Source organism: Chenopodium quinoa, unplaced genomic scaffold (assembly GCF_001683475.1).
Source record: "Chenopodium quinoa cultivar QQ74 unplaced genomic scaffold, ASM168347v1, whole genome shotgun sequence".
NCBI classification, from domain to species: Eukaryota; Viridiplantae; Streptophyta; class Magnoliopsida; order Caryophyllales; family Amaranthaceae; genus Chenopodium; species Chenopodium quinoa.
Window position 1 is genome coordinate 2,079,618 of NW_018744878.1, and position 16,848 is coordinate 2,096,465.

The 16,848-nt window shown below is 33.3% G+C and overlaps 1 protein-coding gene across 1 annotated transcript; it reads right to left on the reverse strand.

The window, feature by feature from the left end:
- Positions 1-3,578: 3,578 nt before the first annotated feature.
- On the reverse strand, positions 3,579-8,267 carry LOC110705467 (ferrochelatase-2, chloroplastic-like). Its single transcript, XM_021883348.1, has 9 exons — positions 7,909-8,267; positions 6,483-6,816; positions 6,240-6,383; positions 6,009-6,110; positions 5,336-5,439; positions 5,121-5,247; positions 4,844-4,996; positions 4,524-4,624; positions 3,579-4,118 (listed from the first exon to the last, which is right to left on the reverse strand). Exons 1-9 carry the CDS (start codon positions 7,992-7,994, stop codon positions 3,809-3,811), a joined length of 1,461 nt encoding a protein of 486 aa, XP_021739040.1. The 5' UTR covers positions 7,995-8,267; the 3' UTR covers positions 3,579-3,808.
- Positions 8,268-16,848: the final 8,581 nt, after the last annotated feature.

The window sequence follows — 16,848 nt, forward strand, 5'->3', positions numbered from 1 at the left end:
AGTTATGAAATGAGGTTAACTGTTCTTTTTCTCTAGTAAACACAAATATTGCGTAAAAAAGTCATGTATTATTTCCTAAACCCCTTAAATGCTACATTAGAAATACAAATGAGCATTTTACGTGATCAAGATGATATATGTCTTGCAGTTTTTCAATTGAATTGTTTGATTGCACGGTTGTGTTAAGTTTGAGGTGTTGGTTGTAACAATGTTTTTAATGATCATGAATGTAAAGAATGAAAGAGTTATGTCTTCGATAAGTGCAATTACTAGATATATCAAGGATCACTATTATGGAGATAATAAGTTCATTTTATAGGGTCGTCAATGTTTGGTGCTAGATATGACAATTGATCTTTGGGCTAGCTTAATAGCCCAAAGCCTTATAGATTGGATCCTACAAGGTCACACATAAGAGTATTGGGTTAAACAAGTTAGAGACCCATTATTAGGCCTCATGAGTTTATGACATACCACATTGATAATTGGGCTTGGATAATTAGAAGAGTCTAATGGGTTTTGGACTTGACATGATTTTATTTCTAGATATGATCTATAAATATAAATCAGGCCTAGGGTTGTAAGACTGAACAATTGACATACAGTGAATTGTTACACAAGCAACTAAGTTTCCCAAAAACCCTAACTCTCTCTCTCTACTCGGCCCTCTCTCTCCTCCCTGTCCGTACGACCCTCCTCCCCGGGTGGCGCTTGGGTGGTGTTGTGGTGTGTTCATGGCTCAAATCTCCGTTAAAGGTTGATTGAAGTGTTCAGTCACAACTAACTAGCATTAGTGCAGGTTTAATCCATGCTCGTGGACTAAGTAGAGGAATCACGCTTGTGGTTCTTTATCTCCCATTGTTCTTATTCGATCGCACGTGGAATCACGCTTCAAAGGTACGATTATATGTTCTTTATGTGTTATGCATTAGTTCTTGGGATTAGGTACTATATGAATATGATTCATGTTTTTCCGCTGCGTAGTACCTATATTTCCCTACAGAGAACACTGTTAGTCCCTTTACATTATTTTGATTTGTTGGTAAAGTAGTTCATATGTTATGTTTATTGATATACTCAAGTAACAATGTAGATGGAAGAAATCGATCCAACTATTCCTCCTGTTCAAGCGACACCTCCTCAAGTTGGCTATATTCCTGCAGCTGTATTTGTGTCTGGTAAATCATGATTCTGCTCTTTGTGTAAGAAGAATACTGCTGATATGCCTGATCTGGAAAGACACGTTGTAATATAATTTAATTGTTTTTATTTGTTAGGCTTATGTTTCTTTTTTATTCTATAATTATTGATGAAAACCCGCACTATTTTTAATAGTTTTTTTTTTAGGCATGTCACTGGAAGAAGTGTTCTCTATGTACAATTGTGAGTTGCTCAACAGTGTACCCAAATGTAACCTCTTATATATGCATTCACGCATATGTTTTTTTCAGAGCGCTTACATCAGGGTCGATGTTGGTGAAAAAAATAATTGACTTAGTTTTGTAGTTCAAAAACTTATTTCCTGTAATAATAGGTTATGGTGTTAAATCAGAGATGGTTGTTTTCATGTCTAGTTTTCTGTAATCTAGAAGGAGACATTTAAAAAAAAACAACTGCTCTAGATAATTGTTGAGAATTACCACCCGATTTTCCAGTTACCAACCAAATTTATGGAATTACACCTATTGAGTTGTTTTTGAGTTGCTTGTTGTATAGTCGACGAAGACGGTGGAATCGACGAACGTAAATGATTTGGTTTGGTAGCCTTATAAATTATAATATATCATTAGAAAACTTATTTTAAGGATTATCCTATAAGGTAAGAATATCATATTTGCTCGGTATTGGGATATGTAAAAAAAAAAAAAAAAAAAAGGAAAATCGAAGAAGGGATAGACAAAAATAAAATTAAATCGAATGAATATTTATAGATTTTGGGCTAAAAAAAAAATAATAGTGGATTAGGGTAAAAACACTATTCAAGTAATTCTTTAATCCATTACGCGAATTGGAGTAAGTTAGGAAATGAAGATTGTTTCATCATTCATATTTGGTCGGGAAGACATTTTTAAGTGTCGTCTACAATTACCTGAAACAAATTGTATTAAAATTGTTAATTATTTAACAAATTATGTAAAACTACACATGTATATTAGGTTAGATTTGTATCGTTTCTCAGGATTCTCACAAATGATATGAAGTTTGTGGCACCTCCAGCTGTTCTATGGTGTTCTGCAGAAATGTTGTTCATGTATGTGGCACTAACTATGTTATTCGTCAATGGAATGTTAATCGTGTGGCTCGTATGGAGGAGAAAAAAGATTGAATACTTTGCCCTATATAAACTAATATAATGGAGTTTTATATTAGCAAGAACAATTTGTAATTGCTTATAAAATTTATACATGATGAAATGAAATTAGGACACTGATAAACCTGAGTTTCAGTAATGTGTGCACCTATTACCTTGGTATGATATCATTTATTACATGATTTCGTTAGTAAATTATGTTTAATTTTGAAATTCTTTATAATGGGTTATAGATAATTCTCTAATTTTATAATATATAGTTTTAAGATTTAATTATAAAAGCAAGATTAGCCCTGGGTCTTAAGATTCTAAATGACATCATCAATTTCTAATTTCGCGGTCTTAAGACAAGACTTTGTTATTTTTAAGCATTTATGAAGGTTGGTCTTAATAAAATCTGAAGTGGAGTCTTGAAAATTCAAGACTCAACTTCAGACTCAATATAACACTCAATTAATTTAAATTTTTATTTTTAAAAAATTAATAATTTAATTTATATGTAAAAAAATGAGTCTGAGCGACTGAAGAGATAAATTTTATCGAGTCTTAAGGAGTCTTAACATAATTATAAATTAGAAAAAATAATTAAATTAATCTAAAAAGTTGATTTGGCAATAAATTAAAGTCTTAAGATAAGACTGCGCTAATCTTGCTCTAAGAACAAAGAGTAGAATGTTATTTTAGAATCCAATTCTCAATGCCAGATTCAAGCGACAATTCCTTGTATTCCATATCAATTTCTTCAAGAGTCTCAATGTGCTCGCTCACAAAACTGCAAAAAGTTGACAAACAACAATCCAAATAAAAATTACTAATTAGACAATACAGGTATAAAGCAAATTTAGTTTTTATCGACCCTAATAATATATGGAATATAATATAATATAATAATTATTTTTAAAAATAACTATTATAATAATTTAATGTAAAAAATAAAAATAAAAATATAATGCCAGCAATTAATTTAAGCAGGAAAAATTTTAATCACAACTGTGTACAATTTGAAAAAGTGATGATGTCAGCGGTTGTTGTTTTACTTTATATAGATTATAAAGGTTAGTATTAGTGAGGGATAAGTATCGCAGCGTTTGAAGATGATAATTCTTTTGTTGATAAATATTGTGGTGGGCGTCATTGAATATGGAAAGGGGATGAGGATGGAATATCCTTGTATCGTGACAAGAAGAAGAGATACAGGTTATGTGGCCATGGCAAAATCAGTAGAGACATGCAACAATAATAAGTGGTTACCAACTCAACAACTTTATTTTTATTTTGCCAAAAAATATATCTTACTGTAATAAATAAAAATCGGCAATGTAAGCCATTAATATCTTGAGCATTAGTATTTGTCGGGATGGAAGTTGAGCAAAAGCTCAAAAGGAAGAATATAAGCATCCTCTTAAGTCCATATTTTCTACTCCGTATAATTCTCCTCTGCAGTCAGTTTTATGTATACCGTGAGGCTTCAAAATCTGGTAAGTCTTCCATCTATTTCTACAAAAGGTTGTTCCTAAACGCCAAAAATATCTTTGGGGACAAAAGCAAGACAAAGGCCAACAGTGAACCGAAAAACAATTTTACAAAATAATTGACCGGATCACTATCGACTTCTTCAGATGTGCTGGTTGTGATAGCAGCTGCTGAAGGTAGAGCTTCAGTGACAGCATCAGCTAGATCATTGATGAAAGAAGAAGTGCAATTGAGAGCAGGAACCCGACCCCAATTCTCAATGCCAGATTCAAGCGCCAATTCCTTGTATTCCATATCAATTTCTTCAAGAGTCTCAATGTGCTCGCTCACAAAACTGCAAAAAGTTGACACGCAACAATCCAAATAAAAATTACTAATCAGACAATACAGGTATAAGGCAAATTTAGTTTTTATCAACCCTGACATCAGTGCTTTTACAGGCATATTTCAATATTACTAATTACTAGAGAATGGTCAACACAACTAACTAAAGTATTACTCACTATTTTTTCTTTCTCCAAAAACTGGTGAACTCCATACTGAATCTACTACTATATCTAATTTCTACATGTTCACTTGAAACAATCTTGTACAAAATCAGAAAATTGGTATCTCACCATTGGTAAGCAGCATCCAATAATGGCACTCAATTATGCATGAAAAGTTGTTAGCGCCACAATATGTCCAACAATAGTAGGTAGAGCATAGACAAAAGTAAGCTCTATTATATGCAACTCACCTCACAGGAACAGCCAACAGACTCTTTACTCCTTTTTGGCCAAGCTCAACAAGAACTTTATCAGTATAAGGTTGCAGCCATTGCACAGGCCCAACTCGACTCTGAACAAAAAGGGTATGAGAAATAAAATTAGCAAAGAGAATATATAAAAACACATCTGAATACTCGGTATAAATATTGGGAGGTATAGACACGAGAACATAGACGGGAAATGAAAGCAGCAATGAAACTACTACATGAGATGTGGCTCACTAAACACCCAAAAAAAAAAAAAAAAAACTACTAAAAGAGATTGGAAACCATGCAGGCTCATAACAAACCTGGTAAGCAAGTGTATGTCCGTTATCGATTCCTCTAGCTTTCAACTCTCTCATAATTAAGAAGATGCAATCCTCCATCTGATCTTTGTATGGATCTCCAGCATCCTCAACATAACTTACTGGCACACCATGAGCGCTGAAGAATATCATAACCTAGACATTGGTGACAGCAATGACAGTTTAAAATTCCAAAAGCTTCAAAATCAAATGGCCAGAACCAAAAAATTATGTACATTTGAATAAAACTATATACATTTGAATGGAAGAGCTAACATACCTCATCAGGCATGGAAAAGGATTGCAGCTCTTTCTCAATCAAGTCAGCCATGGACTTGATATAACCTTCTCGCTGGTACCAAGATCGGATGATAGCTACAGGCACGCGAGACAGATATGCATCTTCCCTGACAATGTTTAAAAAATTTTGTAAGCCAATAAGGTATGAAAACGTATACAAACAATTTCCCAATTACATCCCGAAGACAAGTTTACCTGAAAATGTTTTGGAGAACTCGGAGGCTAGAGCCTGTTGTAGATATAGAAAATTGAGGATAGAGAGGAAGGACAACAAGTCTTGTAATCTTGTCTTTCTTAATCTGAAAATTAAATGAAGAATGTTCAACTGCATTGCTCCAACATAACTTTACATAGGACAGATGGACAGGCTACAGAAATCAGAAATAGATACTTGGAGCAGACATCATTTCGAACATAAGCACAAACTCTAACATATAATATTCATTAATATAATAATATGAAACTATATAACTGAAAGATCCAATGTAAAGAATCAAAACCTTCCCCTTTAGTGCAATGGTAATAATACTAATGAACAAACACAAAATTCCACAATTAGCATCACTTTCTACAGCACAAGAAAGCAAATCAGAATATTGTAACTCATGATTGTTACTGTAATAATCCACTATATATGCCTGCACTTGGTTTGATGCCTAAATCTAAGGGGCAAAATAGTGGTCCAAAAAGGTAGAATAAGCAATACACGTTTATGGGTACGTATACTACTAAATGCAGTTCAGTTTCTAAAGACAGCATACAGCAGATCGTGAAAGGAACTAAGGGGGTTCCATAATAGAGACAGGTTTTACTGAAACAAGTGCTCTTATTATAGCAATGATGAAAGAGTACAATGACAAAAGCGAACCTGTTGAACCGCCTCTTCTGTAAATGGGTACCAGTACCTCATGCCAACATAGACAGATACATTCTTATTCTTTGCCTCTAATGCCATCTTAAGTGCATTTGCCTTCAAAACAGAGTTCAATTCAATAAGCTTAGCAAACTATTGGAATTACAAAACCCAAAACACATAAATAATTTAGCAAGGATATGGAAGAGAAGAAAGTAGACGGTCCATAAAGAAAACTTGTCTCACCTGCTCATCAGTTATCTTTCGTAAAGGTGAACCTCCTCCTATAGAAGCATAGCCTTCCTTGCTTTTAGGGGCTCTTAGCATAGAAATCAACTGAGCCAGGGGTCTTTGCAGAAAACGAAACAACGACGGAAGGCGAATGATGTCCTAATCCAATACTTACGAGACACTAATTAGATAAATTTAATAATATCATCTATCTTCTAGTGCTATAAAAAAACAAACAAACAAGTACAGGGAGCATACTGGGTCGGCAAATAGATTAAATAAGAACGGCTGAACATCGTTAAGAGTATCAGGTCCTCCAAGATTCAAAAGAAGCACCCCAATCTTTTCCTCCACAACATGAGAGGGAGATATAGCCAAGCCCTCGTCATAAGCGCTTGTGTATAAAGCAGCAGAACAAAATGTTTTACCCACTACATTACTTCTCTTCTCTGGTTGACTATAGGAAAATCCACTAATGCTGCTGCTTTTACTCTCCGCTGACTCAGAAGACATGATTGCATATGAGCCGGATGACGAATTCCTACATGTATATCTACAAGGAGGCATGTAGTTTCTGATTTGTGGACATGAACTGCCAACAGAATAATGCAATAGCAAGGTGTAAGATGCAGGAATGAGATTTGCTCGAATCCATGTACCCAACCAATCCATTTTGAACGAGTAAAAGTAATCACAACACTGGCAAATCCCACATCTGTCCGGATTTTGTTACTACATTTTCTAGTTTAACAACTTCGTTGCTACATTTCTAGTCTACAGATTTCATATCCCCATTTTCACTTAAAAATTACACTATCAACGTGACAATTAATTCCGAACAAGGATAGTAATATAGCATTGAAACCACAAAGGCAGGAAAGAAAGAATTACAAATATGAATACGGAGAAAACAAGGGAGTACGAATTACATTATACAATGTGCAATTCCAATCATTGTTATTAAAATACCGATTTAAATCTTAAAATCTTACGATTTTACGATTCATGTATATCATATGATTCGATTTACGATTCTAACCGATTTTACATATTTTTCTAAACTAGCGAAATCCTTACAAGTAACAAATATGTTTATATAGGTTTTAAAAAATATACTTCGTATATTCATTGCTTAATGGGTAAATAACTATTATCTATCAATAATTAGGTTTTAAACTCATAATTTCAATATATTTATTTAAATTTATGTTTCACGTCTTGATTATACATGTCGGTAAGATTCTACGATTCGATTTTACGACCCCTTCCGATTCAAAGTAGAATCCCGATTTTAATAACTTTGATTCCAATAGAATTTAAACAAAATGAATTTTAAAAAGTGTCAAATATGTAAATTGAACATGCAAATTCTTCCTAAGTTATAAATTGAGAAATTGTAAATTGTAATACTAATACATGCAATATTAATTTCTATCAAACCCCAGGAAAAAAAAAAAAAAAAAAAAAAAAAAGCCAACAGGCAACAACAACAAATCAGTCAAAAATGCTAAAATTAACATCAGAATTTTTCTAATTAAATGGTGGATCAAACCCACGAACCATTTAAATTCAAAACAAAGTTTAAAATTTTAAGAATACCCAATCTAATCCAAGCATGCAAAAATCACAAAATCGAATCAATTCGTAAGAATATAAATTAAAATGACGAATCCCAAAAACTCACTCAAAGAATCTGGATTTGGAATTACGAAGCGAGGGAGATGATAATCTCAGCTGCGAAACCACGGCAGAGCTCGAGGTTGCATCCATGGCGGCGATCAATGAATACCCAGAAGCCGCAAAGCTGAAATTTGGTAGTTAGAAGATCAAATTACAGAAAATTTTTTTAGGGATTATTTTAATTTTGGATTGGGTGTTTGAAAGTATGAGACTTTTCTATTTGTATGAGTAAATAAAAATTGCAATGAATAAATTAATTGGTCAATATATAAAGGAAGAAATTTGGGAAAGAAGGAATATAAAAGAGAAGAAGATGGACGTGTTCAACAATGGTGGTTGGGTGTCTACACCTAATGCACGTAGACATTCAATAGACTTTTATAACAAGGTCGGTTGGTATATCAAGCCAACTTTGCTCGTATAAAATGAGACGAGTGTTATTGTGTACTCGTATTTGTGTATACTCCGTATGAGAAAATGAGAAAATACTATGGAATACGGAGTTTCATCTTTTATCGCGTAAAATATTGAGGTGGTGAGGGTTGTCTACACTTTAGGTGTTTTGTACTTCTGTATAATTTATCCTATTGTTAAACGGATGGGTTTGTGTCTTGTTTACGCCGTGTTTCATCTTCTTGCTAAGTTTAATGACAAGTATGTTGTTCGTATCCTTGACTCCATGGCTTATTCTTATAATGTGTTAGTTTGTTCTAAAGTTTTCACGGAGGAAGGTAATTCCTTGTTCTAAAAACGCAAGTTTAAGCTTTTTTCCAAGTGTAATTTAGCAAGTTTAATATTATGTTTTAGTTAGTTTCTCATCGTCCTTGAAGGCTTTTGCTATTTGATACTTTAATTATATTATGTCCCGTTTTGTGTTGAGGTATGATTCCTATCATACTTAATGCTTGTTTAGGAGAACCTTTGCTTTTAATGGGTTAGATGATCTTCTATTTGCCAAATCCTACCTTTGTAAGCATTACTAGAGATTCGAGGAATATGGCAGTGTTAAAGGAATTACAGGAGGTTGAGAGGCTATTGTGTTGTGCCTCTTTTGAAATTGCTTCTTTGGACAAGCAAGATGTTTGTGAGATATATGGAGGTCATTCTCGAGGTGTTGCCCAATGAGGATAACATGGAATGTGATGTTGAAGGTCCTATTAGTGGGGTTTCTCCACTTGAGAAGATTTCTAATTTGGAGTCGTCTAGTCCAGAGTCAGTACAATCGGATAATGGTTTGAACCAACATCGATTATTGTGGATGTTGTGGTTCATCTCTTCAAATTGCATCATCTAATATGCAGCGTCGTCTTATGCATGGTAATGTGCTTAGCTTTTATTGTTTGAGGTCTATGTTAGTAATGACGGTTTAGGTTGTCCTAATAAGTAAAACTTAAATCTTGATAGAGGTGAAATATTCACAGAAGCATATTTAGACCTCTAATCTTTTGGTTCTTCCTTTACGTGGCTTAAAGAACCAAGCCATTTCTACTCAAAGGGTCTTGAGTGTTTCTTCTCGATCGTCCACAATCGACATAAATGCAAACCATGCATGTTTTGAAAGAGTTGATCACATCTACAACATTTCAAGTTAGTCTGGCAAAAGGTTCAAGGGTAGTCTGAGGGCAATATTCAAGATCTTGAGTTTCAATAAATTCCTCCTTTGCCATCAAGGATTAGGATTCTTGTCTCATTTGAATCAACAACAATGAACTATTTCTCGTTCTCATATTCAAATGCCATGGTAAGATTGATGTTTTGTGATAGAGTGTTTGTAAGTTGCAGTGTGGATCATGTATGCTCAAAGTGACGCCCAACTTTGTCTCTTGATCTAGAGTTTAGCAAGTGAGCTCGTGTGAAGTGTGCTCACATTGGTCCTTCCTAGTGTTTTGGGTACATAATGCGATTGTCGTTGTTTTATTGTTTTCGTTGTATGATCTTCTTTAAAAAAAAAAAAAAAAAAAGAGTGCAAAATACAAGTTTATTTAGATAAGTTAGGCCATGTTCACTATACCTTATTTTTAATGAACTAAAATTATTTTTACTAAATTAAAATTATATAAACTACTTTGAAATAATTTTTTTACAAAATGAAATTAATTTTTACATACTATCTATTCAAGTTAGTGATTTTATTGAATTAAACTTATTTTACTCCATACTAGATCACGATCCCCAATATGATTCTCGTATTTATTTTTGGCTGCGCATCATGTATTTATCATTTCATATTTTAACATTTTAGACTATATAAAATACCAAATTACCCTCATTTATTTTCATTCACTCAACCACCTAAATAACTAAATTACCCTCATATTTTATCTAAACATTTGTGCCTCCACCCACATGCATATCAGTACTTATTTTTTTGTGGTCTACTCATTTCTTATACTTTACTCTTTGTTTTTATGTATTGTAGTATGTATTTTAACCTCTCATTTTCTTAATTCTCGTATTTTTTAAAAGATGAAGGAGGTATATTTTTAAAGTGAAGAGACAATAAAAATATTGATAAGAGGCAATCTATAATATAATTGTAGAGTCATTTTAACAAGAGCCCTCCAAAACCCCAATGCTTAACTCTCATGTATTTGATTTTTTTTTTAAGGAAAAAATAACTACCATTTCACTACTCTATTTTTATCATAATATTATCATTTAAAAAAAAAATCAATAACTACCCATTCACTATTTTTTTTTTTTTTTTTTTTTGTGTTTTTTTTTATATAATGGGAATACTACTAACATTTCACTTTGTTTGTGTGTGTTTTTTTTTGGTACGTAGTATAACATATGCCATGCATTAGCACGAGTATATAGTTCTTTTATCAACAATTCACTATATCACTCAAAATCCCCAACATTTCACTTTTTTTTTTAAACACTACGTATTAATTAACATTTCACTTTGTTTTACGAGTATACAGTTCCTTTATCAACATTTCACCATAGTACTCTAAATCCCCAACCCTTCAATTATATGCATTTTTTTAGGGACTACCCTCCAAACATTTTCCACTTCTTTAATCATCAAAAACAAAAAAAAATGTACAACACGATTTTGTGCAACTGGCCTCAGCGAATAACTACTTACAACAGAACAAATTATGTAACTCCTAGAGCAAGACACTAACCCATATGACACTAACTGAGTAACACGAGTAATCCCTATAACACTGAATGGGTAACAACCTCTATAACTTTGAAAAAGTAAACCCCATAATAGCATTGCGTGGCCACCGACATAAAAGAGTAAGACCCTGTTTTTTGAGCTTCTAAGCAAAGCATAGAGTATCATATTTCAGCATAGCACAACAGACGTCAACACATTATTAATACGATTATTATTAATACTGATCAGTACAACAGAGCTAATTAGGGTTCAATAAAACCGATCATTACAGATCAAGTTTAAATTACAACATCATAATCAACTTTCCACATTTTAGATATATTTTTTCTTATATATCCTGTGCATTTTGCAAGGGTATACTCTAGTGCAAAATGAATGATAGAGTAAAAATTTAAAAAATATTTTTTTTGACGGGAAAAATAAAAAATGTATATAGAGTAAAAAAAAAAAAAAAAAAAAACCTTTCCGCGTGATAGTACTTGTATTGTATCACCGTCAAACCTAAAAAAATGACCGTTGCAAACCTCCATCTCACCATTTACCGCGTACTCATTCACCACCTTATACACTCCTCAGTCCTCAGTCCTAAATTCTTAATTTCCAGTTTTCGATTGAAACCCTAAAATGATTTCAGCAATCAATTCTGATCAAAACCCTTAACTTTACTCTAGATTATGTTACATTCTCTCCGGTTTCATGAAATTTTCCGATCAAATTCTTCATTTTTAACATCAATTTGTTGTTTTAAACAACAAATTTGTGTTAAATTAGTGTAATTTGAGTCGGGAATTTCAAGGTCATTCGTAGCGAATCTGGATATTTTGTTCTCTGAGTTGACGAAGTTGTGTCGATTGTCGAAGAAGACGACTTCGTTATAGGTAATTTAACTCTATTTTTTTTGTAATCTAGGATTTTTCGAGGGTTTTTTTTTTCAAATTAAAAATGTTTATTTGATTTAGGGTTTCTAATTTATCTATTTTAACCGTTTGTTATTATTTTATCGTTTTTAATTATTTATTTATTTGAAGCCAAAACGTGTTGGTAGTGCTTGATGTAGGTTTGTTTTCATGTATAGAGGAAGTAGTGTAACTATCTTTTGGTTTGGTTTGTATAATTTTGATTTGAATGCTTATGCTAATTAGTATTATATAGTATAATTAAGTGATATAGTTCAATGTTTTGGCCAATCTACCTTCATGAAGTTTCATATTTTCATGTAGAATATGGACTATTTCTGGGTGCTAGCTTTATAGACGGTTGGCGTAATTGAGTTGGGTTTCTCCCTTTGGGTTGTATGCAGTCTGTGCTTGAGCAGAGAAGCGAACCGTAAATGACTTAAGGTGACTATGCTCTATATTACTGTAGTAGGAATGCAAATAAAAGTGATGTGTGTACCATTTGATGTGTTGGATAAGAGCTTATATAAGGTGAAAGTGGGGTCTTTATTTGGTTTAAGTCAAGTTTAATGTGAACCATGTGATGTCAAGTTTTGTTTTTCTAATGAATTATGGATGTGATATGTGAAACTTAATTGATTTTGGCCTTTTGTGAGATTAAGATATTTGAGAATTAAAGTATTAGGGGAGTATGGTGATGCTTACTGCGTTTGTGATAAGGTCCATGGCTTTTGCAATACTTGTGGAATCTCGCAATAAAGGGATGAGTGAAAGATATTAGGCCCGACACTATTGTGTTAGCAAGGCTCTGTAGAAAGAATTAATGCAACTTTTCAGCAGAAAGATTCGGTTAGCATTGTAAAGCTATCGTCTACCTATTTTTTTTTGGTTTGTAAGCTGGTAAAGAGGACATTATATTATGGGAGACATAAATTATGAAGTATTTAGTGCATGCCCTTATTGTCTTGTGTATTGTATGAGTTATGGCCAGTGAAATGCTGTATATAGGATATGAGACGAGCAATTTTGTGAATTTTGGTTTTTCATTCACTTAAATTTAGGGGAATGTAAGATGTGTTTAAAATTTTGGTAATGGCCTCAGCTATGATATTTTTGGGTTTATCTTTTACGTCATGAGTGGAAAGTTGGAGACAGAAGGCAGAATATGGTTTTATTTTGTTTTATTAATTGGCCTTAGAGAAAACTGTAGGTAGCCAAAGTCACTATGTGTTGACCAAAGAGATATTTTTGGGTTTATCTTTTACGTCATGAGGGGAAAGTTGGGGAGAGAAGGCAGAATATGGTTTTATTTTGTTTTATTAATTGGTCTTAGAGAAGACTGTAGGTGACCGAAGAGATGTTTACTCAAATATAATAATTTTTATTTAGAGGGAGATTTTAGGCCTGCGTTTGCTATGTGGTTGATGGAGAGCTTTCTTCTGAAGAATTCTGGGAGCAAATAGTGATCTCTTTGGCCTATTTCTATTAGTTTATCATTGAGAGAAATATGGGAAGCCGCTTTTATCATGATATCATTTGTGTTTATAGAGTAATCAAATCAAGGAGGGAATATAGTGTGTAGAAAGAAAGTATGTTGAAATTCATTTTGGTGATAATTCAGAATGGAAACAGATTTTTGCAAAAGAAAACTGACTTTTATCTTTTTTTTTTTTTTTCTCCCTTACTATTGGTGACTACCATTAACTGAACTTTAATTTTCTTACTGAAGAGTATGTTTTAGATTCTAGTGGCTATATTTATTATGTAGCTTGTGGAAAGTCATAATTTGAAAGCGTATGATGAATTATTTTAATAATAGAAGTTTGGAGGAAGTATATGGTAGGAAAACTATTGAGTAGAATAAGGGAATTCAAGTTCATAATGATTTGATAAGGGAATAATGGTATGAAAGTTTGTTTGGGACAAGTTTATAATGATTTGATGGTTTTTATTGGTTATACATGATGAGGCTTTGAATAAAGGAGGAAATGTTATGTTTAGGACGAAAGGGTTGCTATAAAGTTTGTGATTGATCATTAATGGTTTTAAATGTGTGTATGTGGAGTAATTTAGTAAAAGCTTATTTTTTATAAGGCAGCTGTTAAGAAGATTCTAGGAAGCCAAATTCATTTTGTATCGATGGTGATTATTATGTTTGGGTAATGGTTGTGTATTAGAGAGGTGTTGATCTAAGAGGTGTTTATTCATTACTATATCTTTTTTTAAGGTTGAATATGTGCTTTTAATGGTTTTGTTCCTTATGTGAATGATGGAAGTTCTTTGTAGGTTTAGTAGCTATGTTTGTTATGTACCTTGTGGTACCTTGTGGAATATTAATTTGAAAGCATATACAAAGAGATTTTGGGAGGCTTCTTTTATACTATCCAACTATTTTGAGGAATTAGGAATCCAAGCTCATCAAGTTTTGAGTGCTATTAGTATGTGTGCTTTCCCGGTATTAAATATAGATTTGTTGACTAAAGGTGGGATTTTTTTTTTTTTTTCTATTTTTTTTAAAGGATATTTGTGTATTTAATTGGTGGAGTTTGTGATGTTTATTTTATTGATTAAATGAACTAAAGTTAGGACTTAGTACGTGGTTCATATAAATTTCTAATTTGAAAGTGTAATTAGAGTCACCTAGTGAAAGAGGTATTTGTGGTTATATTAATGTATTATAATGGTTTATATATTAGGACTGGTTTGTTTGGTTATACTTATTTTTACTAAACCAAATTGATATTTAATGATCAAAACTAGCTTTTAACAATCTTTACTTATTATGATTTTTCTGTAATGAATAATTAGTTTTGAGATTCTAGCTGTTATGTTTATTATGTGCCTTGTGGAAAGTAATAGTTTGAAGTACTTATAATGTTATAAAGGCATATATATATTGGGCAGCTATTGAGAGGAATAAAGAGAGCCAACTAGTCAAGTTTATGATGTTTTGTGTGTAAAGTGATTTGAGGTGCTGACAAAAGTAGTCAAAGTTATGCTGAGAACAACATTGTAATTAGGGACATAGGTGATTGATTGTTATTGGGTTATTTATTTATATGTTTGAAAGCTTTTAAGAAGTGTGTAGGAAGCCCAATTCATAATGTGTTGATAGTTATTATTGTGTTTGGGTATTGAGTTTAATATACAAGAAGTGATGACTGAAGATATGTTGACTAAATGTTGAGGTTCTAATGTTTTTGTTCATTATGTGGTATTTAGAAAGTTCTATGTTGATGGATGCTTGGAGTAGACTAATGAAGGCTAGACCTATCTACTGTCACTTCTAGAGAAGAGTTTGGAAGACAATTTCATTATGTTTTGATGGTATTATTTCGTTTGATTATTGTGTCTAAATGACAATTGTTGGTTGGAAAGAGGAAAGTTGATGAGAAAAGAAGTGTAATGCGTGCGAGATGTTTTTATGAATTTAATTTTTTTTTGGATGGTTTATTAGAAGCAAACACACTGAACGGAATTTTGATGTTCTGACTTCTGAGTGAAGAGTTTCTATTGAGGGTTTGGTGGTCATGTTTATTGTATAGCTTGTGAAAAGTCCTAATTTGAAAGCATACATGGAGTAATCTCATAGACTTCTTTAATTTTTTCTAACTGTTGTGAGAAAGTATAATTCCAAGCTCACCAAATTTTAAGGGTTATTATTGTGACTTACTTGTATGAATAATGAGATTTTTTGACTAAAGATGAGAGTTTCTTTTTTGAGGACATAAGTTTAATGGTGGTGTTTGTTAGGTTTGTTTCTTCTCTTTATATATAATTAAAATCTAATATAGTGATTTTCTACTATCTGAAACTGTTTTTCACTAATTAAATCTGAATTTTTCTAAATTGAGCTTATTTTTACACATTAAAAAAATTAATTAGCTGAAATTACTTAAACAGATTACCGTTTTTGAGGCTAGTTGAAGTTAAAATTTTGAGGTTCTAATAAGTAGAGTTATTATGTAGTTTATGGGAAATTGTAATTTGAAAGAGTAATTGGAGTCATTAAGGGAAGACTTCATTTATATTACGCAATTAGTTACCCCCATCATATTGTAATTTGAAAGAGTAATTGGAGTCATTAAGGGAAGACTTCATTTATATTAAGGGAAGTCCTTTTTTGCCTTGCCCGCTGCTGGTGTGCCGCACCCGATCGAGCTTACGCTCACCCCATCGGGCGTGCCTCTTCCTTGAGGATCCTTATGCGCGCAGCCGCCCGATCGGGCGTAAGCTTGCCCGATCGGGCCCGGTCTTCTTCTTCGAGGCTTGGATTTCGATTGGGCTCAATTCCTCGGTCCAATCTTAGTTTCCTCATCGGGTCTTGATTAATCGATCCAATAGCCTCGGTATCTCATACCGAGCCCTTAATCATCGGCTCTCACCGATCCCGGGCTTCAAGAGTGGCTGTGTCTTTCTAGCTTCCGTAGTTGATCCATTAAAACCAGGGAAAATACTCCAAGAGTGCAATTTCCTGTAAAATACAACTAAAACTACGAAAATACTAGAAAACTACAAACACTAGAAAATGCTAATTTGTGTTTTCTAGTGTTTTCGTAGTTTTAGTTGTATTTTACAGGAAATTGCACTCTTGGAGCATTTTCCCGGGTTTTTATGGATCAACTACGGAAGCTAGAAAGACACAGCCACTCTTGAAGCCCGGGATCGGTGAGAGCCGATGATTAAGGGCTCGGTATGAGATACCGGGGCTATTGGATCGATTAATCAAGACCAGATGAGGAAACTTAGATTGGGCCGAGGAATTGAGCCCAATCGAAATCCAAGCCTCGAAGAAGAAGACCGGGCCCGATCGGGCAAGCTTACGCTCGATCGGGCGGCTGCGCGCATTAGGATCCTCAAGGAAGAGGTGCGCCCGATCGGGTGAGCATAAGCTCGATTGGGGGCGGCACACTAG

What these genes read in the sequence shown, in the direction of transcription:
- LOC110705467 (XM_021883348.1), bottom strand. Translation starts at nt 7,994, where the DNA reads ATGGATGCAACCTCGAGCTCTGCCGTGGTTTCGCAGCTGAGATTATCA. An exon ending in CAGAAGAGGCGGTTCAACAG is followed by an intron (nt 5,440 to 6,008) that starts GTTCGCTTTTGT and finishes TTTAATTTTCAG; the next exon opens with ATTAAGAAAGACAAGATTAC. An exon ending in GACATACACTTGCTTACCAG is followed by an intron (nt 4,625 to 4,843) that starts GTTTGTTATGAG and finishes CTTTTTGTTCAG; the next exon opens with AGTCGAGTTGGGCCTGTGCA.